This window comes from Gymnogyps californianus, chromosome 2, assembly GCF_018139145.2.
Source record: "Gymnogyps californianus isolate 813 chromosome 2, ASM1813914v2, whole genome shotgun sequence".
NCBI classification, from domain to species: Eukaryota; Metazoa; Chordata; class Aves; order Accipitriformes; family Cathartidae; genus Gymnogyps; species Gymnogyps californianus.
The window spans coordinates 99,243,096-99,267,072 of NC_059472.1; the positions used below are offsets into that span (position 1 = coordinate 99,243,096).

Genomic DNA, 23,977 nt, shown 5'->3' on the forward strand with positions numbered 1-23,977 from the left:
CAGAGACTATCTGTGATTTGCAGTTGTGTGCAGTAGCCTAAACTCAGAGGAGTTTGCAAGAGAATCTTATGGAAAAGAATGGTGACAAGTGGTGAGGAAAAAATTACATAGACAAATGAAAGTAGATGTTCATTACTTTTTCTCCATCCGTGCATTTCTTCTACTGCCCAGGGCTGAAGGAGCTGACTTCTTCAGGTCTGACTGCTTCCACTGATTTTCTGAAGGGATGAATGAAATTCAGAATACTCAAAATACCAGAGCTGCAAAATAAGCTTGGGGGAAATCTGCCTGTCAACCATTAGTCCTGGGACTGTGTGGTCAGCCACGCAGCCTAGGCAGAGCGAAGAGCTGAAGAGCGTGTATACACGGTAGTGCCCAAACACAAGGGCCTAGGGATGTTCAGCTGGATTGCGGATGCCCCAAGACACCTGTAGATGAAGAGGGCTGTACGCCATAATGCTTGGCGCAGTGGTTAACTTCCACCTGAACACTGTACCGGTGAGAGCATGGAATAACGTGATGAAACAAGATTCAGAACTCATTAGCTAGCACACACAAGTCAAAACCATCAGTTACATTCAGAGTCCGCAAATGTATTCTATTCTACTTCCAAAAGCAGCTGCGTTTCAGGAAATCATCTTTTCAGGGCTGTAGTCATTGTCGCTACCCTCAATCTTTTAAAAAAAAAAAAGACATGACATAGAGACATAATCTAGAAAATGCAGCATGTCTCAATAATAAAAATTTTGCCTTGCCAAAGCAAAGTTTCTTTACTACATGATGTTTAATCTCACATACACTTCCATGGTTATTTCCTTGTCTTAAATCTAATTACTTCCCAGTATTTCAGTTTCTTGTATCTATTTTCATCTCATGTTCTGCCACTGTTCCCGAGAGTACGCTCCATTGCACAATTCTCTGTATTATTTATTTTGAGGCAGCTTCTGGAATAAAGAATTAGTCCTGGGATTTATCCACAGTTTTGACACTGGCCAGCTGGCTGACTTCTGGCCAAGTCACTGCACCTCTTCACCACCGTTTTCCCAGCAGTAAGAGTGGGGTAATAACCCTTTTTGAAAGTGCATGGAGATCTGCAGATGAAGCGCTGTATAGTTTGTAGTCCCTGTTTACAGCAACGATTTCACTGATGTAGTAGACTTACGTACTGAATGTTCCTTTTTTTTTTTTTTTTGACAGATGAAAACCTGAAGACCAGCACCTGTCGAAGTGCTTATTAACCTATAACAGAACTGGTGAAAACAGACGATCACTGAATGTTTCTTTTCCTCAGCCTGTTTAAAACAGGCATAATTAACAGAGACCAAGTTTTAAACTGGATGTTTGTGACCTATTTGGAACATGTACAATCAGTGCAGACTTTGCTCATTGGTTCTGATATTTGTTTTCTTAACGTGGCCTCTGAGGGAACAAATGCAACGTTTCTTATACCTGTGACTATGTGTGCCCTCAGCCCAGCCAGGCAGGGGTGCTGCTTGAACTGCAGCAGCCCCAGGACATAGTAGGGAAGAACTGCCTGAACTTGAGAGGAAAGCCTCGCTGTGACACTTGCTTTTCGGTCCTGCCTGAGAGTTCACTGAACTCCGCACAGAAGGTCTGTCAAGTTAGGAAAGTTTCTTGTAGTCTCTGCCTCTTCAAAAAATACCCAACAGCCAGATTAAATCTGTCTTGCAGTGACTTTCATGTCATCAGATAGAGGATTCTCTAAACAGATGGAAGCACAACGGCCAAGTAATTGTGCTAGAGATGCACGAGTTAATTTTAAAAGATGTTTCCTGTTTCACCCTTATGCATGATCTTCTCTTAAAAAAAGTAAATTCAAATTAGTACTAAATACATTTTCTTACATAGCATCAATTATGGGAACGGTTCTTTCAACTCCATAACATATATAATCATGATACTGTAGTAATCTTGTACAGTAATCAGTGTATCTTATCTCTGAAGTTCACATTTGGAGTTCAACTATATATCAAAAAAATCCCCCCCCAAAGGGGGGGGTTAGTCAAATTACTACTGGCTTGCCTTTTCTTTATTACCTCATGTTGATTTCCTCAGTTACACACTGCATAATTCAAACATTGCGTGCCCCTTAGTAATGAACATCTCCATTCCTGTTCAGATACGGGGCTCTGGATTTGATGCCTGATATGCTATGCACCAACGTGAAGCTTGATTTACCAGTGAGAATCCAAGGGAGTTCAAAATCCTACTAGCACAAGTGAGATCGGAGGACCAGGACTAGGACTTTTGTTTTGGAGCTGCTAATCAGAGATTTTTGCAGTATTAGAGTCAATGCTTTGTCCATCATCTAAGCCCTAGTAAATAAAGGCAAAACTGTGCAGTGCCTAATATTTTGATGTGTATTTTAAGAGTATCATCTTGCAATGCCAAATTCAAGAATTTGTCTCGTGCATCTGTTGGATTTTGTAACTAAAGCACTGTTGGTCAAATTGTTTTCCTTACTGCTTCGTAATTGTGGGAGGAAAACATGTAAGTGGATCGGAATTGAGCACCACAACAATGAATGTAACTCTCATTTAAGGCACAGGATATGAGATAGAGGAATCAAACCAGAGCCAGCTGAGGACAGCTCTTCTACCAGGCACTCAGGTTCCCCTAGGAGGATTTTATCCAACACTTGAAACATGGTTGGGATATTTCTTCCAGTGGAGCTACACCTGTAGTGTAGGCAGGGTGCAGACATTTTACCACAGTCAAACCATATGCAGCTTGGTTACACTTTGCTGCTTTCTTGGCAGCACAGAAGGAGCATGAATTAGTGAATTTTTTTCATGTATGTGTTTGTAAAAAGCACAGTACTGGATGTTCGACATCACTGAGGAGCCAAAATAAATACACTGCGGTAATGACCTTCAGGATGTGGAAGAAAATGTTATATTACTTAATGATAAGTAAATAAATAGAATAACAATTCAGGCCTTGTTCATTTGACAATGTCTTCAAATTCAATACAGTGGTAGATACCTGGCCCTTTCCTATCATGCTTTTTAAGTTCTGCGCTAAGCATTGGAGGCTAGATATTATACCTGTAGAGTATCTCCTTTCTTCTCAGTTAAAAAATAAAGGTCATTCTTGAACAGGCTCAGAAACTATACAGGGTTTTGATAAAATACAGGGCTAATTCTAGTTGTATACAGCCCTTCCTCCTCTTCGTACCTTCCCCTGCTTTTAGGACCCATATTAAAAGGAAGCAAAGCTGTCTTTCAGGCAGTGTTGATGTCCATCTTCAGTACACCTCCTGAAAAGATGCTGCTGGATATGTCATCGTTAGCATTCATTTCTTCAGAAACGTAGAGAACCCTTGGTTGCCAGAGCCAGAAAACATAAGCTCAGATAACCATCACTTGGCGCTTCTTGCTGGCCAATTTTTAACCACTGCTTTCACACACATTTGTTCCTAGCCGTTCATTAACAAGGAATGATTAGTTCCTTGTTACGGTGGGGGTGGGGTGTAGGGGTGTGTCCTAAACTTTTCCTGCACTGTTGCCCCAGCAATGTTTGCTGGTTTCGTCTTCCAGTTCACATCAATCCTGCCTGAGCCAATACCAAGCTGTAAGCACATACCTGACCAAGGAACATTTAAAAGATTTGTGTGGCTGCGTTTATATTCTCTGTGGGTAGACATGGTTATACTACTTCCTTTTCCTGCATTTTTCACTGTGATTCAATATTCCTTCTGCACATAAGACTGTGCCACTTTAATTATGGATCATGCTTCCATTTAAATTGATAAGAGAATTTGTATTAGAAGTTTGAAAGAGAAGTTGCTGTCTTCTCTGCTATTAATAGTATTACTGCTTTATATAAGTAAGGACATGATTCCCATACAGTGGAAAAATTATAAGAGACAAATAAGCATCTCTGCCCACAAGGAACTTTTACTTCTGCATTAAAAGAGATGAAAGGATACAGAGCAGGAAAGTTCAATGCAGAAAACAGACTTGAGGTTTGGAGGGTAGAGAGAAAATGCTGCAAAGAAGTAGCAAGTCTGCAAAAGGTCAAATCTTATCCTCGGGATGAGGGGCAGTCAACAGAATTAGGGCCAGCATTAATGTCTCATACGACGTACAGCAATTCCTGGATTAGTGGTGAAAATTGAGATGTCAGTAACTGAGGTGAAGAGGCTATTTTTCCTATGAAGTGTTTAATTTTGCAAGTGTATTTCCTCTTGCCCAAGCTCTGTCTCACCTCTTCCTACGAGCCAGGGATGACATGTCACTGAGTCACATCTCACTTCAGCGGCACCGCATCTTCAGCAGCTTTTGGTCCCACCTCTTCAGCATTTTGCCAGTGCTACCTCCTGCTCTCCTTGCTCAGACACAAAGCTCAGGCAGGGAAGTGGGACGGTGTGCCAGCCCATACCCCCTGCTGCTCTCCCTGTCGGGCCACCCCTGTGCCAGGCTGGGCTGCACGCGCCGCTTGGCTTTGTGCTGACCAGGCGTGTCAGGAGGCTGCTTGGCGGCACCTAACAGCTCATACGAGACCCATGAGGGGCCAGGTAAAGACCCTTGTGCTGAACTGCATCAAATAAAGGAATTTATGCTGCAGGCAGAGGGTTTGGACAGCAAAAGCATGCTTTGAACAATACGCTGTCTCTAGAAGCCAAATAGGTACTAAAAGAAATCACTAAAAGCAAACAAAACCCCCACAAATTCTACTATCTAAAATGGCATAGATTTAAATTTCCCATACAGTGAGTTTAAAGTAAATATCTCATACCTGTAAAAATATTGTAAGACATTATAAAGGTTTCAAAGTCAAGCACCCATAATAATAAACACGTTAATTTGGATTAAGCTTTGCAGCTTTAATTCTTTCCCTCTTGAATGCACTTGCATCCTGGTAGTCTTCATTTGTATGGTCACATATAACTTTTTCCAGAATGCAGAATGCTTGATTAAGCAGGAACTGGTTCATCTGTTTCGGTCAAATGTGCTAGAATGGGAGGGATGTCCTCCAGGTACCTGTCTTGCTCCATTAACTGCTGACAGAACCGAGGTGAGAACTCAGGTGAGATACCTAACACACTGGTCAGTGAAGCGATTCCTGCTTCTAGTACTGACACAGAACGCTCTTACTGGACGTACTAGATTTGATCCCAGTAAAGCTCACCACCAGCAGTTCCGCGACCAGCGCAAGCCTTCCGCAGAGAAAAATCGTAGTGCTTGACAGCTTCTGGTGTGCTTCCACAGCGTGTCACTCACTGGCTAAGAGGCCTGTGTGGCGCAGGAACCTTACGGCAATCAGAACTGAAACACGTCTCTCTCCACCAGTTCGCACCTTTCTGCAGTCTGGCAATAACTTTTAGAAATGCATTTTCAGGTTGTTCAGAGTCTCAAATGAACTTTTTTTAGCATGGACTAATCCATGCTGGTTGTTGCAGCAAACAAGAAGAATCTAACTTAATTAAGCTAAGGATAGGATTTTCATATGTGATTTGTATTGCTCTCACTAATGAGCTGGTTCTCCAATACAACTTCATGCTATTGGTTATTGTTAGAGAGAATGACCTTCTCTACAACATATGGCCTCCTATAGACTGCACTTTTGTAAGGGTTAGTTCGGAGCTGGGGATAAATGCTACCTGCCATATGAATTTAATATGGCACTTCAGTAAACTTGCAAGTTGCTGTAACTGCGCTCTCAACAAGTCCAGCAGCTAACTGCAAGACACTATATAAAAGGAGGTGTTTGCATTCACAGAGTTTAGTCAAAGTTGCTCGGCACATCAACAACACAACATATTCACTACAAGAAATAAGGAGTCTCTAACAAGCAAGTTTATCCTAGAACTCCTAACCACAGGCCATTAAAATTAAGCAAACTACTTGTTTATCAAAACCTTCCTTTAATTACCAAGAACTAGCCAAGTGAGACAAATCCATGACAACACTGAATTGTTAGTTTCCTGCAATCTTTATGTTCAAAAATAAATTCGTCTCTACCATGAGACTTAACCTGCTAGGGCCTCGGAGTACAGACAGCATTTGCCTATTAACAAGCATTATTATAATTACCTTAAGAAACAGAAAAGTGAACTGAAGTTAGCAATATATAATGGAGGGCTTTTTGAGATGGAAAAGATTTGCACTCCACACTTTTCCTCAACCTTTCTCAAAATAGACCAAATATATTAAATATGAGGGGATCCGTACATACAGATTACTGTTTGTTTCCTGCAAAGCTGTAACACGGGTAAGAATGCTGTCAGGTCAAATTAGGTGTTGCTGATTTTCATTATTTCATTGAAAATCCTTCAATACTTTTTTCAGCTGCCAAAGTCAAGGGACTGCAGTAAGAATCCCAGCTTTTATATTTTTAAGCAAGTTTTTAATTCTTCTGTATGGCAAAAGCTTGTAAATATGAAAGGAAGGTCTCCTAAAAGCTCAAAAAACAGATGGCAAATAACCAACCACCTACCCATCTTCTCTAAATGTCTTATTTTTAAGAAAATGGGCTTTTAAGCCAACTTCATTTGTGGGTGGGCATTGACTCATGAGTTTTGGACACTTACTGTGGCAATGCAAATCTGGATCAAAACTTAAATTCTGTGTTTCAAAAAGGACAGTTGAAAATCTTTTTAAAGCAACAGAAATGCTCGTATTCCATTTAGTTTTCAGACTATCCAAATTAAATATGTATTTTCAACACTCAAGCATTCCCTTACATTGTTGCGAGTCAAAACACAAGAGAAACCTGTTAGTATATCAGCTGCAGGAGGTTTTAAGAAGTGTTTAAGTACGTGCGTGTCAGGAATGCTCATGGGATAGCTGGTCCAGCCGTGGAGGGGAGAGAAGGTCAGATAACCTCTTAGTTTTTCGCAGCATTTTGATTCCTAGAAAGGAAAACTGACTTTATTATTAAGACACTTTCAAGGGGGGCAATACCATGCAGCTGTAACAAATCAGTGACAATACTGTGTTTTTTATATAGTAAAGATTTTCTTATCATACTCTATAGCATCCTCACACAGGTAAGTTCATAAGGTAAGTTAAAAGAAGTTGCCAAGTAGGTAAGATTCAGTCATTTTTAAGCTGATTAAACAATATTGTTGATGACAGAGGTTAGCATAGGCATGGCTTGGCAAACAACAATAATTGCTGATCATAATAATAATAATATGTACTAGAACAGGAAGCTACTCTTCCTCCAAGCTTCTGAGCATATACATTGCAATCATGACAGCATATATAATGGCAAGTTAATCTTAAAAACAATCACCTGCAAAATCATGACCTTGTTTGAAATATTTTAATTGCTCTGTCATGCGAGTATTCTCCAAGGTTACTATGACTGAACAAAGTTAGAAAAATATTTTGCATTTTGTCAGACGATGTGCTTTGTAGATGCATGTTTTTGTACTCTTAAAATAAAAGCAGGCAACTGTCTGTACATCCTATAGGCTTCTGGTGTATTTAATATATTCCATAAATCATAACATAATGATCAGTCCTGTACAGTAAAATATTACTATCTAACAAGGGCAGCAGATTTTCAGAATTTCAGATTTCAGCAGATATTCAGGATTTCATGCTAACTTGTTTCCCTGGAACAGATAGGAAAGAGGCAAACTACAGACTGGCAGTAGGACTGGGAGCAGCTACAATAACTAAAAATTATTAAAACTCAGTGTTTTCACCTGACAGTTTCACGTTCCTAAAGTCCATTTAAAATCTACTTCCGCCACTAAGATTAGCATGTGGAACATTTGAATTTGTAGGTGTGAGAGATGCAGAGAGGAAAAAAATAGTTTCTTATATGTAAACATCTATTTTACCAAAGAGCCAAGTGAGCTAAAGAAAAAAGCACGACAAAACTCCATCTGCGTGCAATTCCTGGAGCCTTACTCATCTCACTTCCTGATTCTCCTTTTTGGCCTCCTTTCCCTTAGGGCCCTCCCACCTCTATAAACACCATAACAATAATTATCCCGTCAGTGGAGACTTAAACATTCTTGACATCCTAACATCTAACAAGTACAGGACATTTCACAAAGGCCTAGCCTGGCTTTCAAGAAGTGGGTCAGCTTGACACATCCCATGTGTTTCTGAAAGCCTGCAGTCTTTGAGCTTGCTCATCTATGGTAATGGGCACCCTACCAATGCACGGACTGGAAACAAAACACAGCCTGGTTTGCCAGGGGAACTTAAAAATGTTTACCAAAAGCGCATAACTTGTAAATTTCCATCCTACACATCATATAGAGGATGTCCTATGGTGCCCGGCCACACAGCAGTTTCCAAACTCGGCAGTTTTGTGACCCACCTGCCCCTCGTTAGTTAAAAGGGTACTGGAACTCTTCCAGCCACTCGCAGGAGTCAGGCTGCCGACGCACCCAGCCAGGGCAAGGGGAAAAGGAGCGCAGAGTGCTTCAGTTCGTTAGTCCAAGGAGGCTGGATGATTAGCTCTTTTCTTCTTTCATTTCGTCTTTTCCTGTCCTTTAACCTCAGTTCACTTGGTTACATACCACAAAGGGATTTTTTAGTCCAGGCTGATCTGGCCAAACAAACTCTTCTACTGTAGAAATTCTGGCCACTGTGATTTTTTTTCAGCCAGTCTTCAATGGTTTTTCTTATATTTCAACATTTAAGTCATGCAAACTTGCTTCCACCCTCGGCAGAAATTCATGATGACTCAGAAATGGATCTTGACCCGCTAGCTGAGAATGACTTCTCTAATAGTGTTATGGTTTGATAATCTGTTTTCACAAAAGGAATAAACCAATGTGTCTCATCATATTTTCTATCCTGCCCCTGCATAAATTTGTCTTGTAAATAAAACACATTCTATTCAGCTTGGAGGGCATTTTATTTCTGTGCTCATTTTGACATTTTAGTTAGAATACAATGCTTGTACAGTAGCCCAGACAGTGGAGACTATAAAATCTTCTATTTATGATCTATCCCGATGAACAGATTTTCAGTTCTCCTTAAACTGCCTTTTAATCCTGGGCAAAAAAACCCACCCTATGCACCAGAAAATGATAAAAAATAATTGTTCTTCAGCGTGGAAAGAGGATATGGTAAAGAGCTATGAATAATAACTTTGGAAGCAAAGCATGACATTAACTATGAATAAACTTTAAATTCATTAACAAAATGCAAAGAAATTCAAAGAAATTGGACTAGAGAGATTAAATTTGGTGAGATTTTGTACAAAGAGTGGATCATACTTCTATAAAACTTGGGGGCCCCATAGATCACAGTGCCCATGTACATACCAGAAAGGTAAGAATAGAATACAGAGAACAAGCCTTCTCCTGCTGTGTATACACGCTGGTGTTCAAGTACCAAAACTAAATGGATATATATCTATATCTCTCCCTATATATTGTTTTATATATATATAAATACCACAACCGAAGCATTGGCAAACAAGAGAGATTTCCAATCAATCTTGGTCTAAGATAGGCACGGGTATAGTTGACTCATACAACAACATTATTTCTATTAGCGGATTGCTCAGTTTTATAAAAGCAGAAGCACCGTGTTATGTGTGAGCAGCAATATAGTAATACTGTAAATTGCAACTTGATTACCATTTGATTCAACCAAGTTAATAGCTGATGATGGCCTATAATTCATACGTGATTCATTTTGGCAAGTCTTTCATTTGTCAGTTCATCAAGCCTATCCTATACATGAGCAATTAAATTAGCAGGAAAAAAAATAGTCCAAATAGCGAAGGGCTCAGCAACAAAATCCTCCAGGTAGTTTGAAGAGATCTGTCCTCAACACTGTTGAAATATCATAGCCTACTTCTTAGTGGTTTTCTTATTAGGACCAGTAATTCAGCACAGTAGGTACAACAATAAATAACACACTGCTGATTTCCAAGCAGCTTCTTGAAGCAGGGAAAATTAATTCCAAAACAGTTACAAAGAAACTATGCATTGGAAAAACTTAACCAGGAGAAATACTAAACAAAGAACAGCGAACAGTTACCATCACTACAAATGGGAGACACTAGATTTCAGAGAGAAAGCGGACGGAAATTTGTCAGGCTGGCAGCCGTAGCACACCTACTAAATTCATGCGTAACTAGGAGGCTTGGTCCTACAGGGCGGACAAAGGACACACACAGAAACAAGACTCCCAAGGAGAATCCTGCCTCTGTTTCGTGACGACAGCCAGAATGCTACCGGCATCACTGGCATGGATGGCCATAGCCCACTTACTTACTCTTAATGAAAACACAGAGAGCAGCCAATACAGGATCCAAGAGATTAATTAACCTCAGCAACGTCGAGGCCATGCAGAACGCTCCGTTGTGAGAAGAGGATGTGCTTGTGCCATTGGGAGAGCTTTATTCTCACCGATGCTGCCTGGAGGGTGTCAGTCAGGGGCTGCTCTCCCCTATCCTCTGGCTCTGGGCTCCCCGAGGAGAGCCGATGGGCGTACCGACAGTGAGTTGATGCCCATGCAGCACATCCGCCTGGAGGACGTGGGTCCTGGAGTGATGGAGGGAACTGATCACCTGCACTCACTTTAAAACCCGTGTCTGACACATTGACACCCTGTTGATATGTTCAACAAGAGGCCAAACAAATACCCTCAGTTGCTGGAACGCTTGGTTTGCATTTTCTTTGGTTGAAATGGTCACTAAAAGTAAACATAAATAAAAAACAAGCATACAGAAGAAAATCTCTGCATATGAAATTAGGCCTAGCAAGGCTTTTCTGCAAAGCAAAATAATTTCTAGCTGACCCATCTACTGAAATTCTTTGAAAGTGTCAAAAAAACCCCCCACCCAAAAACCAAAGAGATTTTGGTGGACTACTTAACATTTTACAGTGTTTCAAAAGGCCTTTGATTAAATCCCTAAGCCAGAGACGACTCAAGCAGCTAAGTAATCACTGGGCAAAAAGAAAAGTACTATCACGGCTCAAAAACTAGAGATGGAAAACAAAGAGCAGAATTCAACAGCGAGTTTCTGCGATGGCGGAAGGTTAACGACAGCCTGCTTCAGGGCCCTACAGAGAGCAAGTCTCGTATTGTTGCTGTATTTACCACTGATCTAGAAAGAGGGCTGTATTGTGAGGTAGTAAAATTTGCTGCTGTCATAATTATTTCAGTTAAGCAAGACAAGAGGGGACTGTGATGATGAGGAAGTCCTAATGAAATAGAATGGATCATGCAACGGTGAATTAAGTTCAATATTGAAAATGCAAAATAACGCACATTAAAGAGGAACATGAGTACTGCTTCTTATTCTGACAAGTTCCAATTCATTTATGTCAACTGAAAAGTAGAAACTGGGCATTTACGTAAATATCTATGTGCTATCTCTAATCCTCGTGAAGCTGTACTCAGAAAACAAATAAGCTAATAGAACACAGGAGGAATAAATAACATACTGGTTAATACCGAGTATTAGAATACCTCTACATAAAGGAATTTATTTTCTCTGGCATAGTCTACAGTATATCCTACCTCAGAAAAAGTGATGTGGATGAGTCTGTCTGGGGGCATGTTTGGGGGAAAAGGCTTTTACAAAAACCAATATTTTGACAGATTTGGCTTATTTATCCTAGGAAGGTGGTAAATAACAGGATAAAAGCAATCAGAGTAGTGAATAACATCAAGAATTAAGCATGGAAACACCTGCTCTCCTGTCTTACTGTACAAAAACCAGGAACTTCATGGTAGCAATCTCAAAATGGGTGACGTGAAATATTTTTGCATAAATTCTAAGTGAGCCATGACTCAGGAAGTAGCTGTGGCAGAAAATTTATTGAAATTCAAGAGTTAAGATGTCATATACACTTACGAACATAACAAATATGTCCCCCAAAGTTTATGTTAGCCAAGTACCGTATTTTTTTAAATTTAACTCTAAACTACTAAGCTTCATGGTTTACAACCTCTAGATATTAGAAGGCAAACGTAGATCTAGTGGGAGATAGCCTACCAGTGCCAGGGCGATCGACCCTTGGGCATAATTCAGTATGCGTTTTGACGTCCATCCTAGGCATTTCTACTCTTGTATAGTTTGCAGCTCCTTTTGATAGGGTACTTTTTGATAATTGCATTTTGTCCAGCCATAGATGCTGCTAGACATAGAGTGGTCTCGTGTGACAGGATATTTTGGTGACTATACACGAGGAATGTTTAGCTTCTCACAAGCCTTTGTGAGTGTCACACCTGCATTACCTCACCAGCCATTTCACACAGATGAAGCATAATTAACATCCTCTATTTCCTGCTTCTGTACTTGTTCTCCAACACGCTGGCAGCTGGAAATGGTTGGTGACGTGCCCAACGTTTCAGGTTCTAGAGCTGCCAGTGAAATTCCCTTCCTCTTCTGATGTTTTCAAAGTCATGCTTGCCTGTAGATATTTCTCTTTCATTGCTGCCATGTGAAAGTATCAGCGCAGGCAACTGCTGATTAATCAATGACATTAAGCACAGGCAAAAATACCCCTCAAAGGACAAACCAAAGGAGGAAAAAAGACCCCGAACAAAACCCCCCAGTAACACTCTTCCGCTCCTCCTGTCCTCGTCAGCCGAGGCAGTCCCAAGCTTTCCCATCTTCTGTGGGCCGCCCTGCCCTGCTCTCGGTGGCACTTCCCCTTGCCCCCATGCCTAGGCCTGTGGGGCTGGACGCGAACGCATGCAACAGAGGCGAGCTGGGCCTGACAGGAGGCAGCCTCCCAGCCACCCCCGGCGCCAGACCGGCCTGTCGCCATGTATTTTCTCCACCCGTCATCACAACCCGCCGCGACGCCTCCCTCCCACTCCCCTCAGCGCTTCGGCCGCCTCCCGCTGCCGCCCTCGCGCCTCGGCGCGCGCCTCCCGCCCAACCGCCCAGCCTCGCGCCCGCCGAGGGGCAGAGGCTCCGCCCCTTCTCCCCGCCCTCGCGCCGTCGCGAGCGCGGGAGGAGGGGGCGGGCGGGGCAGAGGCCCGGGCTCAGCTGACTCGGGGACGCACGGCGGCGGCGCCTCGCGCCGGGGCTGGACAGAGCGCGCGCGCGCGAGACGGGAGGGGGGGGAGCCAGCCCTGCCGCGGCGCCTGGCGCGCGCTCTCCGCCCGCCTCGCTTCCGCCCGGCGCGCGGCGCCGCTGCTGCTCTCCCCGCCTCACTCGCTCCCTCCGCCCGCGGCTCCCTCGGCCCGGCCCGGCCCGGCCCCGCCGCACCCCGCGACGCCCCCCGCTCCCATCGGGCAGCTCCGCGGGCCGCCGCCGTCGTCATCGCCCCCCCACCCCGCCCCCTTCCGAGACGCTCCGGTTGGGGGTGACCCGCCGGCCAGAGCCTCCGGCGGCCGCCTCGCTCCGCAGCGCCCGGGCCTGCCCGTCGCTCCGCCCCAGGCCCGTCCGGTGACAGTCGCGACCGCGGGAGGTGGCGGCGGCGGAGGAGGAGGCCGGAGCCGGGATGTCCGGGCAACAGCAACAACAGCCGCCGCCGCCGCAGCTCCCCTTGGCGGCCGCCGCTCCTCCGCCGGCGCCGGGGATCCCCTCTGCCGCCGCCGCCGCCGGCAACCCCGGCCCCGCACCGGCCGCCGCGCTCCTGCTCCACCCGCCCCCGCCGCCGGCCACCGCTGCGCCGCCGCCACCCGCCGCCGGCAGCGGGCCCGCGGCGACGGGGGGCGGCGGTACCGGCGCGGCGCTGGGCCTGTCGGCGGGGAGCAGCAGCAGCGGCACCAGCGCCCCGGCGCCGTTCCCGCACGGCGACCCGGCCCTGAACGAGCAGGAGAAGGAGCTGAAGCGGCGGCTGAAGAGGCTCTACCCGGCCGTGGACGAGCAGGAGACGCCGTTGCCCCGCTCCTGGAGCCCGAAGGACAAATTCAGTTACATCGGCCTCTCCCAGAACAACCTGCGGGTACACTACAAAGGTGAGGGCCGGCCCGGGCCGCCGCGACCCCCCCTGCCCCGGCGGGGCGCGGGGGCCCTCCCTGGGCCGGGGGCTGCGGGCCGGGCAGCAGCGGGCCCGACCCCTCCGTCGGGCGGTGGGCACAGGACTAACAATAACAGGAAATAACACACGCTCCTCTCCCTCTTTCTACTCCTCCTCTGTTTTCTGATCCCCTAAATTGCCCACAGCGTGGAGAGAAGGGTCTTGTTTTTCCTTATTTCGGCTTTATTTTCTCTCCTCTCCCCTCCCCCCGTTTCTGTCGCGGTGGGGGGGGGGGGGGGGGGGAGGGAGGCAAGGGGCCGCCCCCGCCTTCCTATGCTTCTGGAGTGGGCATTATGTAAACTCCGAGACTTCCTCCGTGGATTCAGGTATCACCAGAAGGTTTGGGTCTGAGGCAGGAGAATAAAGGAGAATCGGCATGACGTGTCCTGTTTATGGTAATGAGCGAGAAAAGAAGTGGCTTCTTTTTTTCTGTCGAGAAGAGCAAGGGTTAAATGGAGTTAAGAGCGGCAAGCGTTAAGCTATTAAACACGGAAATGACGGGAGGGGAAAGCACAGAGAAAAACACGGTTTATTTTTAAACTGTGAAAAATGGAATTAAAGTCACTGGTAATAGTCTTGCTTAACTATTGTACAGACTACAGAGTTATTTGAGGGAAGGAGTGACAATAGGACTTATATTAATAAAGGTGACTTTATAACTTTCTGCCTAGACGTTTCATAGTTAAAGTTACTGATTTTTAAAGAAAAGGTGAAAGAGTACGCGTTTGTATAAATGAAGAAAAACTTGTGTTGATTGTTATGAAATGTCATAAAACCTGGAAACATAAGCGTACACTCTGACCTGAAAAAACACAGACACATCTGGTGTTCTAGGCCCAAGTCCTAAAGTAGAAGTGGTGTGGATTCAAAACCACTTCTGAGTTGGCTGTGAAGAACTGCATCTTTTGTCAGTCTCTAGTCAAATGAGCGTAATGGGAGGGGAAAAAAACAACCTTGCAATTACCCTTTCTCAGAGTTTACAGTGGAGAAATTCAAGTGAAGTCTCGATAAACATGTTACTGTTTAATCGGAGGAGGAAAACGGCAACACAAACACATGGCAGGATTTGGCTGCCATGAAAGGATTAAATGTACTCTCTGAGACTTTTTTGTTTTTTAATAGAGAGGCTTTATTATTACATACAAAATACTCTGTTAAAAATGCTAAGTTTAATGCACCATACAAAGATAATAAAGGAGGTTGATGACTATAGAGCAGGTTTCTGGGAGGCACTGAGTGATTTAAGGACATGTTATTTAATACTCAACTCTGACTTTCCTGGCTTTTGTTCAGTGTTTTATGACCTTGTATTTTTAGAAGCATTTTGTATTTTCTGGTGCTTAGTGGCGGCGGGTTGTTGTGTTTTTTCTTACAAGATGATCATAGCTTTATGGCCATCAAGTCCTTCTGCTGGTTTGTTTTGCTTTGACCAACTCTTTTTGCTCATGAACTAGAATTTAAAGATGGAACCTCTCTGGTCTGTCAGTGTAACTGTAGAAGTGTATTTTCAAGCTTTCTTTGTGTTGTCCCTGTTTTTCCTCACTTCTCTCCTTTTCCTTAGCGTTAAAAAAAGAAATTCATTACCTCAAAGAAATTACAAGAGGCTCAGCATGTGTCTGAAGTATAGGTAACATAGGAGATACTGTGGATACTCTACCAGAAGTCATAAAGCACAATTAGAAGGTTATAATAATAAAATAACTCTTAAATAATAGTAAGTGATGAAGGTTGAAGAGTTCCTAGATTAGCCCAGAGGACTGTGGAAAAAGAGGTGTCAATACAACATGTATACACTTTTCTTTCTCTTAACTGCAAATGGGAGTGAATGGCCTCTTAAGTGGTCCATCTTTTCTTCCTGGTAATTTAATGAAGGTGGCTATTAGGGCAGCCCCATGTATATGATACCAGCTTGGCACCTGGAGTTGCTAACTGGGCTAAGCAATGAATGGTATCAGGGCATTCCTACCTGAGAACTAGGGAAAAAAAACCACTAAAACATCTGCTACCTTTTCTCCCTCCTGGATCCTTCAGCCCTAAGAATACAATAAAAGGGAAGAAAATGAGGAGGTTCAATGAGGAGAATAAGGGAAGATAGCAAGTAAGAATGTGCTTAGCACTGTGAAAAGTTTCTACAAATCAGTTGCAAACAGAGGTCTCGAAAGCATTCAAAGTATCTTCTTGTGGAATATTGGCACTTGCAGTGCTTCTGAAGTTATCTAAGTAGTCATGGAAGAACGGTGGATGTTTTTGTTGAAAATAAATTTGAATCACGCATTGAGCATGGATAGAGATCTGTTGTATTCTTGACCAAAATACTCGGGGAAGGAGTATATGAAGACGACAGATGTGTCTAAAGAAGCCAGTAATCAAAAGCAATTCTTACTATTTTCTGTTACTGTAGTGTAGGTACCTTGTACACTTATGCTTTCTCTGCTGCCTCTGTAGGTTTCTGGCTATAGAACACTTTTTCTGGAGTAATTTCCTCCTGTCTGTGACTGATAGGAGGCAGAAAGTGGTAACATCAGTGCTTTCCTTCCACCCTGGATGTGTTGGGGATACTTGCCTCTGAAAAAATGGGTGGGGGGGAACAATCAGAGCAAAAGCTTTCAAAGTCATTTTTTCATATAACTAGCTTCATAATTTTAATGTGCTGATGTATTGTGAGCAGTGATATTTTTGTTTCATTGGTTTGTGAGAGGAATGATGGTCCTCTCTATGTAATTTCGAAGATTCCTTTCATTTTCTTGCATACCAGTGGACAACTTGTGTGGAAACATGAGCTGCAGTAGATGTCTCTTTCTAGCCATTGGAACTGTGATGCTTTGTGTACTGCATTTCTGGACCTGAAGCTTTTTGCAAGCATCCTAGAGAGTGCTCAAAAATCAAAACTGCTGCAAAACCAGGCATTGATCAAGTGGTGGAGGTTTAAAGAAAGGAGTGCAGTCTAGCATCGTGATAACAGGTCTTCAGATTTTGTTGGGGGTCAGCAAAACCCGAGGGTCAGTGCTCTTTTGTATTATCTCTCAGAATCATAGTGTTACTTAAAAAAGAAAAGGAAAACATATGTGGGGAGGTGGCTGAAGGGAAGATGCATTGACTGCCCTGTTTACCTGAACAGGCTAATTTCTTTCTGCAGTGAGCTATTCTGTTACGCTTTTACAAATTCTGACTCTTGATTTGAAAGCTTTGTCAAAATCTGGATGTGAAATACATGCACGTTGGCATCAGTGATATATAATATATTAAAGGCTATACCCCAAGGGTGTTTTTGTGGTTTTTTTAGATGGACAGACGTACATTTCTGTGTTGTTGCCAGTTAGCTGTGCAAGCTGATAGAAAGCTAACACTGTTGTAGTGACTGTTGTTCGTGGTATATCTATGTAAGGGAGACGTGAAAAACAGTATCAGAAAAAAAATTTATGTCATTTCACTTAATTGTAATATTAACAGCGCTGAGATGTAGGTAGGTGGTAAAGAAAGCGTAAGGGTTCAGACAAGCGTATGCTACATGTAAAGCAGTTACTGCACAAAATATGTAGCTATTAAGGTAAGACATCTTTAAAAAGATTCCTACATATTTCTAAAATATTCAGAATTAACACATGGATCTTGTTGAAAAACAGGGATTTAATAAATGCTGTATGTAATATGAACGTTCCACTAGACAGACAAGTTCAGTTTCCAGCAGATAATAATCTATGCTATGTAGTATAAGGAGATAAAAATACAGACTCAACGCAGATTGTAACCATGAAAGAAACTATATACAGAATTAGGTAAACAGGCTAAATCATTAGTGCTAAAATCATGGAAAGTCCTATAGTAACTTCACTTAAGTTCGTCTTGTGACAATTGTCCAAAAAAAGCTGAGGAAAGTTACACAATTTTGAGTAAGCTGCCGTTGCATCAACTTTTTCTAATGTATTGCAGGCCAGGAAATCTTAGCCAGACATTTATTTACAATGCAGTTGCCTTTGAACTGTCTCTAGTGCCAAACTAAAAAAAAAAAGAAAATCTATTTTATTTTTCAGTGCAAGCTATGCATCCCAATTTCTGTAACAAACAGAAGAGGATTCTATAGTAATAGTTCTGTGTTGTCATTCAGTGATAGAAGGATGGTGTAAATTTTTCTGGCAGAAAACACTTGAAGTACATTCAGTACAGTACAGTATGCATGTTTTGGACACCTTTGTAGCTCTGAGATGTCTTGCTTTTTTAAACTGGCGAAAAAGTTGAAGTAAAATCAGTAATTTGCGCATGTCTCTTTCTTGTCTCAGTGAAACTTTCCTAATGAATTCAACAGAAGATTAGGCCTTGATTATTTTATTTTTGGCAGTGTGAGCAAGTCATTGAACCACCTGTTGGAAATAACTGCAGTTCAGCTTATGTAAACTTCATTTAAGGATTTAAACTGTATGAACATGCTTATTTTTGTCTAGGTAGACACTCCCATGGACTTCTTTTGGACTATTTGGTGCATATGCATTACACACTTAGATTTAGGTTCAAAGATTATATTTTTTGAAAGCTGAAATGGCTTCTCCAAATATGGTTTTATCTGAATTGGCTTTTTTCAAGTAGATGGAATTTAAATTTAGATTAATTTCAATTTAATTTTGCTAAAGGACTGATGATACTACATTTAGTAAAAATCATCAAGTGTGAATGACTGCTTAAAAAATAAAGCTTTACTCCTTAAGCATGATCAGCTCATGATTGTTAAACAGTTTTAATGAAAGCCCAATCGAAAACAATTCTGGTGATTGAACTTACCTGTGATCTGGTTTACAGTGTAAAGTTCAAGCTTTGTACACCTGTTTTCCCTTCTCTGCCCCAGTGCATCTGTTTGCAGAATTCTCTTTTTAATGCTGAAAATGATTAATTTTTAGTGTTAAATAATACATACTTTAAAAGTATTCTTTTACATACTTTAACTATAGCTTGCCACTATGAAAGAGGTCTGTTTTAGGGAACATAGGGCAGTGTTCATATGATCTACTTCAGGTGTTTGGAACCTCCGATTTAAAAGTTCAGAGTTGGGTGTCAAACTTCCTTTTTGTTCACAAGCAAGGAAGTGGGGATTCAGGTTACCAAAGAAAGTGGCAGCAGTATATAATGTCACAGTAATGTGCCACTCAGCTCCGTGTCCCATCAGTGACAGTGGTCATAAGTGAGTGCCTACGGAAAAATCTAAAAACATGTTGAGCATATATGGTTTATCTGTGTTTTCCCCTCTGTTTCCAGCTGTTTTAAGCTGAAGGATATCCTGAGCTGAAGGCAGTTTCTCAGTTAATTTCTGTTCTAGAAGCTTGCCCAGTGTCCACTTAAACACTAGCATCTATAATATCCTTTGGTAAGAAATTTTGCAGTTCAACTACCTGCTCTGTAAAGAGCCTCTTTCTTGTTTTAAAGCGGGCTGGTAACTATTATCTCTTGACTCCTCATATAATCCAATGTAGCTTGGCAGTACTGAAAGTCTCAATTAGCATGTTGAGACAATGTAGAGGTATTTGGAATATTTGAAAGTAGTTAACTGCTTGATGCTGTTGAATTTGCTGTTAGAAATAATAACTGTATGTAACTACAAATAAAAGCAGCATACTCAAGTAGTAAAATGGGATTCATAGGAGATTGTATTAAAAGGACAGCAGTTCTAAATTTAGGGTGTCTTCTGTTTTAATGGGATGAAAGTGGTTTTGGGCACTGACTTCCCCAAGCATGTTGCTTCACCACATGAAGTGTTTGGCAATACTGGTAAGGTATCCTGTTACTTCTGCCCCTGTGTCGACCTCTTATTTGCAGTGTGACAGCTGTGTGTGGCTGTGTTGTGAACTGGATCAGGGAACTGATCTGCTGCTTAAAAAAATCTGGTAGGTTTCTTAAACCCCAATCAGCTAATCAATCTGGTTCATGGTATGTCCTTGCAAATAGCTGCCTGGACTGGGGAGGGGGTGGGAGAAGGGGACTAATTTCAGGAAGAGGTGCTAAGAATACTTTAAATTGGTATTGTTTCCAAACACTTAGATTGTGATTTCACAAAACAAAGTCTGCTGGGTAATAGATGTACATTTTCAATAATATTTGGCTAGTTCCTACTACTTTAGTCTTCTATGTGGAAGACTTGCCCAAATAAGGAGACTGACTCAGACTGAAACTACACAGATTGTCAAATGCATAGAGTAACCAAGGGAACTTCTTTGCAGTCTATTCTAAAGTAAAAACCTAAGGACATTTAAAAAGAAAGTATCTCCCCCCCCCCCCAGCATCATTTAATCAGAAGTATCTGAATTTAAGGGATCTCTCAGGAGTTTGATGTTCTGCACATAAAGTTTTGGGTGCCTTTTAGCTGAGGGATTTCTGCATGCTTAGGGATGATAATCTAATTTATAGTAGCTAAATAATGAGCTGCCAGCACTTGAAAACCAAGCAAACCTATGGAAGCTCTAAGGTTATGTAGTTGGTTATTACCTTGGTTGACACAGCCTGAGGAAATAACTTGAAAGTGGTGAACAATAAAACATGCATGCTGTCTTGTGTATGGAGGAGTAAATTACTGTTTTTGCCTCATGTGAGACTTTGGAAAACAACATACAGAAGGTAAGTAATAAGCTTAATATTGTAAAACCTATGAGGTGATCGAAGGCTCTTTATATAAAATGTTTAGTAATGACATATTGAAGTGAGCAATGCATTTGCACCCAGGAAAGTAAGATAGTTGGCTAGTTGCCTTAAGGTAGTAACACACTGCGGTGAACGAGTTACATCAGAAAAACTTTGTAGGTTAAACCTAATCTCAATGAGTGAAGAATTCGTGCTGTGCTAGCAAAGTTTTGGATGCAAATGTGGCCATGGTGAAATGGAGAGTTCTCCTTGGCTGAGCATATGCCATTTGGTAAGAGATGGTTGGTGCTAGCTCTACAGGCAGATAAGCGTTTACTGTTTTATCAACTTCTACACTAGCGGTCTCTGTGGTTAGAGGTTCAGTAGTGTAGGTCACCTGTGCCTGATCTTTCTGGCTGGCTATGCTGTCATTTTCCTGCAGTTTTTTCCTTGCTGTATGACCTGACTTGCTGCACATGAGACATGATTAATCTGTGCCTGAGCAGTAATTCCAGTGTTAATGCCACTGGAAGGAGTGTGGTGGTGGTTTTTTTTTTTTTTTTTAGTGTACGCAGATCAATTGCTGTGCAGGTGCAGTAGGCCTCCCTGTTTGGACTGGAGGTGACAGCCGGAGTGCTGCAGCCCAAGTGATTTGTACAGCACATTCAAAACGGTCATCTCTTTTCATCGCGTCTCAGATCCACATGGAGAGTGGGCATGGGATCTGCGTGAATTATTCTTATGGCAATTACAATCTGTTCCTGGTTGCCATCTTATTGAAATACCTCTTGCCAGGATCCAATATACGTTCCAGCTTGCTCTTTTTTTTTTTTTTTAACTATGTCCTATGACCCCTCAATTATTCACATGATAATTGAGGGATTTTGGTGTGCCTGAGGAGACTGAGCTTGCTTGAACAGTTTGCTGCTAAAACAAGTCATCTGGCCAAAAGCCTGCTTCAAGGTTGCCTTTGGAACAGCGGGCTATGAAGAGGATGACACATTCAGAAGAGTTAGTCTTAGTGGAGTGCAAGTGGCTCTCGGGTTTAGGTTGAAAATCCCTAGAGTAGACAAGAGCTGGCACTGGGCATTCTTATGGCAGAGCTGATACATAGTGAGCCTTATAAGAAAAAGGAGTAGGAGCTGCATTAGCTCAGTTGCAGGCTGTAACGCTTAATGCTGTCCTGAAATAACGTTCAGAACATGGAAATGAATTATGAGTCGTACGTTCTATATAATGACTGATGTCTATTCTGAAGGACATTGGAATTAAAGTATCTTAAATAACTTGAAGATTCAGAAGGACTAAGCATTAGATACAACTCTGTTATATCATGTTTAATGCTATAAAAATGAGTAAGCCATGTGCCTTTGAGAAATCATACAGTTCTTTCAAACCCAGGTGGGCTTTTGTCAATTATGTTACTTACTGCAGTGAAACTTTTTTCTAGTTTCCCTTCAAATAATTGTAGAACCTTTTAGAGTAGTATATCCAGAACTTCTCGTAGCATACTCAGTTGCAATGCAGATGCCTACGATGAAAACTTAATGTTGGAAGAAATTATTCTAGCATAAAAATGAGGCTGCTTAGAATATTGTATGTGGTTTGCTTATTACATAAGCCTTCTGTTTTGAGTAGTTGGTATGTATACCTTTGAATCGTCTTCTGCAATTATCTAAAATACATTTTTGTTGTGTTTTGAATGCAATTGTTTTTCAGGTCATGGAAAAACTCCAAAAGATGCTGCTTCTGTTCGAGCTACACATCCTATACCTGCAGCCTGTGGCATATACTATTTCGAAGTTAAAATTGTCAGTAAGGGAAGAGATGGGTAAGCATTGAGTGCATTATTAATTAATTATTACTTGAAATATTGTCTCACATTATCTTTCAGTCAACAGATGTCTTTGGTATCAAAACTTACTTTCATATTTTACCACTTTTTGTATAGCTTAATTCCTTATTCATGAGAAGTTGCACTCTGATATTTGGTTGTTTTGAGGGAGTTGATTGTGGTATTGTCCACAAATCAGTGTACGCAATAAATACCATAACAGTATCTTCTCATTTTCTCTTGACAGAGAAATTAGGGTTTGAATGACCATAGTTTGACCCTGCTCTTACCTTTAAAGGTGGGGATTTTTTTACTATATGGCTTCACAGACTTTCACATAATTTTTAGGAAGTTTTTAGGGTGTGCAGCAGACCAGCTTACGTCCTTGGTGCAGTCTTTTCATGGATGTCATATCAATTTTAAAACAAAGTTATTCTTAAGGCTACTTGTTGGTGAACAGTAATAAGAATAAAGGAGAATGTTCTGAATAGGTGCCTGGGAATTTGTCACCCTGTGGAAGGAACAAGAGTTGATGAGTGAGTGCAGCTGCTGCTTCCCAGAATCCATCTGAATTATGAGTCTGTTGAAGCGCAGGTGACACCATGCTTTTAAGTCTACTGAGGCAGATGAAATCTCACCTGGGAAAGTCCTGAAGTGCTAATGAAATCTTTGCTAGACCACTTTAATTCCTTTTCATCTTTCACTGCTTTTGGTAGAGGGTGTGTTTTAATCCTGAGACATTGATTATGTTGCCTATGTAGGACTACATAAGCAATACTTCTTTCCAATATGTTGTAGTATGTACTGTGGTTCTACTTCAAGGTTCTAGTCAGGATTGAATGTCCTTGTCCTAGGTGCTGTACAAGCATGTTGCGGATGCTTATGTCCTGTTGTGAAAATAAATCTTGAGAGAAAAGAAGTATGTCATAGCTCTTTGGATGAAATTCAGTATCTTTGTCTTTTCTTTGTCTTGCTGCTGTTTCTTTCTTTCATTTTCCCAGTGCTCTGTAAGCTTTCTGTAAGTCAGAAACAGTGTTCAAACTTTTTTGTTTTGCTTATAGTATTGTACAGAGATATTTTGAAAGAATAACCTTTCAGTACTGGTGCTGCCATGTAGGGGCATTTGTGAGTTTGTTATCAGTTCTATTCCCAAAAGTTATCTCTGGGAGATTTCTTTGCTATGAAAAACTTATGTCTGTAGTTGGCTTCTGTCACACTACGAAGACCTAATTATTTTTAAATTGAGATGATAGAAATTAGTGTTACAAGTGATGTTTTGCTATTGATTTTAGGAACACCTTTTGTGGGTTTTTTATTTCTTAAATGTTTTTTAAAAATTGCCCTGCTGCTGTCAGTTAAGGAGAGGTTCTTGTTGTGATTTGCTAGTGATGCACATATCTCTTCCTGAAATGTATTTCTGCCTGCTTAGTTTGGAAGCTAGCTTTTTTGAAGTGATGGATTTCAAAAAGTGTCCGTGTGTGTGGATGTCATTTTACATACCTCCTCTAATACTTTACCTTAGACCTCTTTATGTTGCTTTTTAGTAATTTCTAATTCAGTAAGCCACTCAGGGCAATCCTACAAAAGTAGAAAACACCTCTGAGTAAAGT

General features: G+C 41.9%; 1 protein-coding gene across 3 annotated transcripts in view; it reads left to right on the forward strand.

The window, feature by feature from the left end:
* Positions 1 to 13,329: 13,329 nt before the first annotated feature.
* The window catches only part of RANBP9 (RAN binding protein 9), a 41,149-nt gene continuing 30,501 nt past the window's right edge, over positions 13,330 to 23,977 (forward strand). For 2 of the 3 annotated variants that reach the window (XM_050915720.1, XM_050915721.1), the window contains exons 1-2: positions 14,272 to 14,328; positions 22,253 to 22,364. In XM_050915720.1, coding sequence (XP_050771677.1) covers positions 14,310 to 14,328; positions 22,253 to 22,364 — 131 coding nt within the window. In that variant the 5' untranslated portion in view covers positions 14,272 to 14,309. Of the gene's footprint in view, positions 13,872 to 14,271; positions 14,329 to 22,252; positions 22,365 to 23,977 lie in introns of those variants that run through there. The other variant, XM_050915719.1, reaches the window with a different exon arrangement.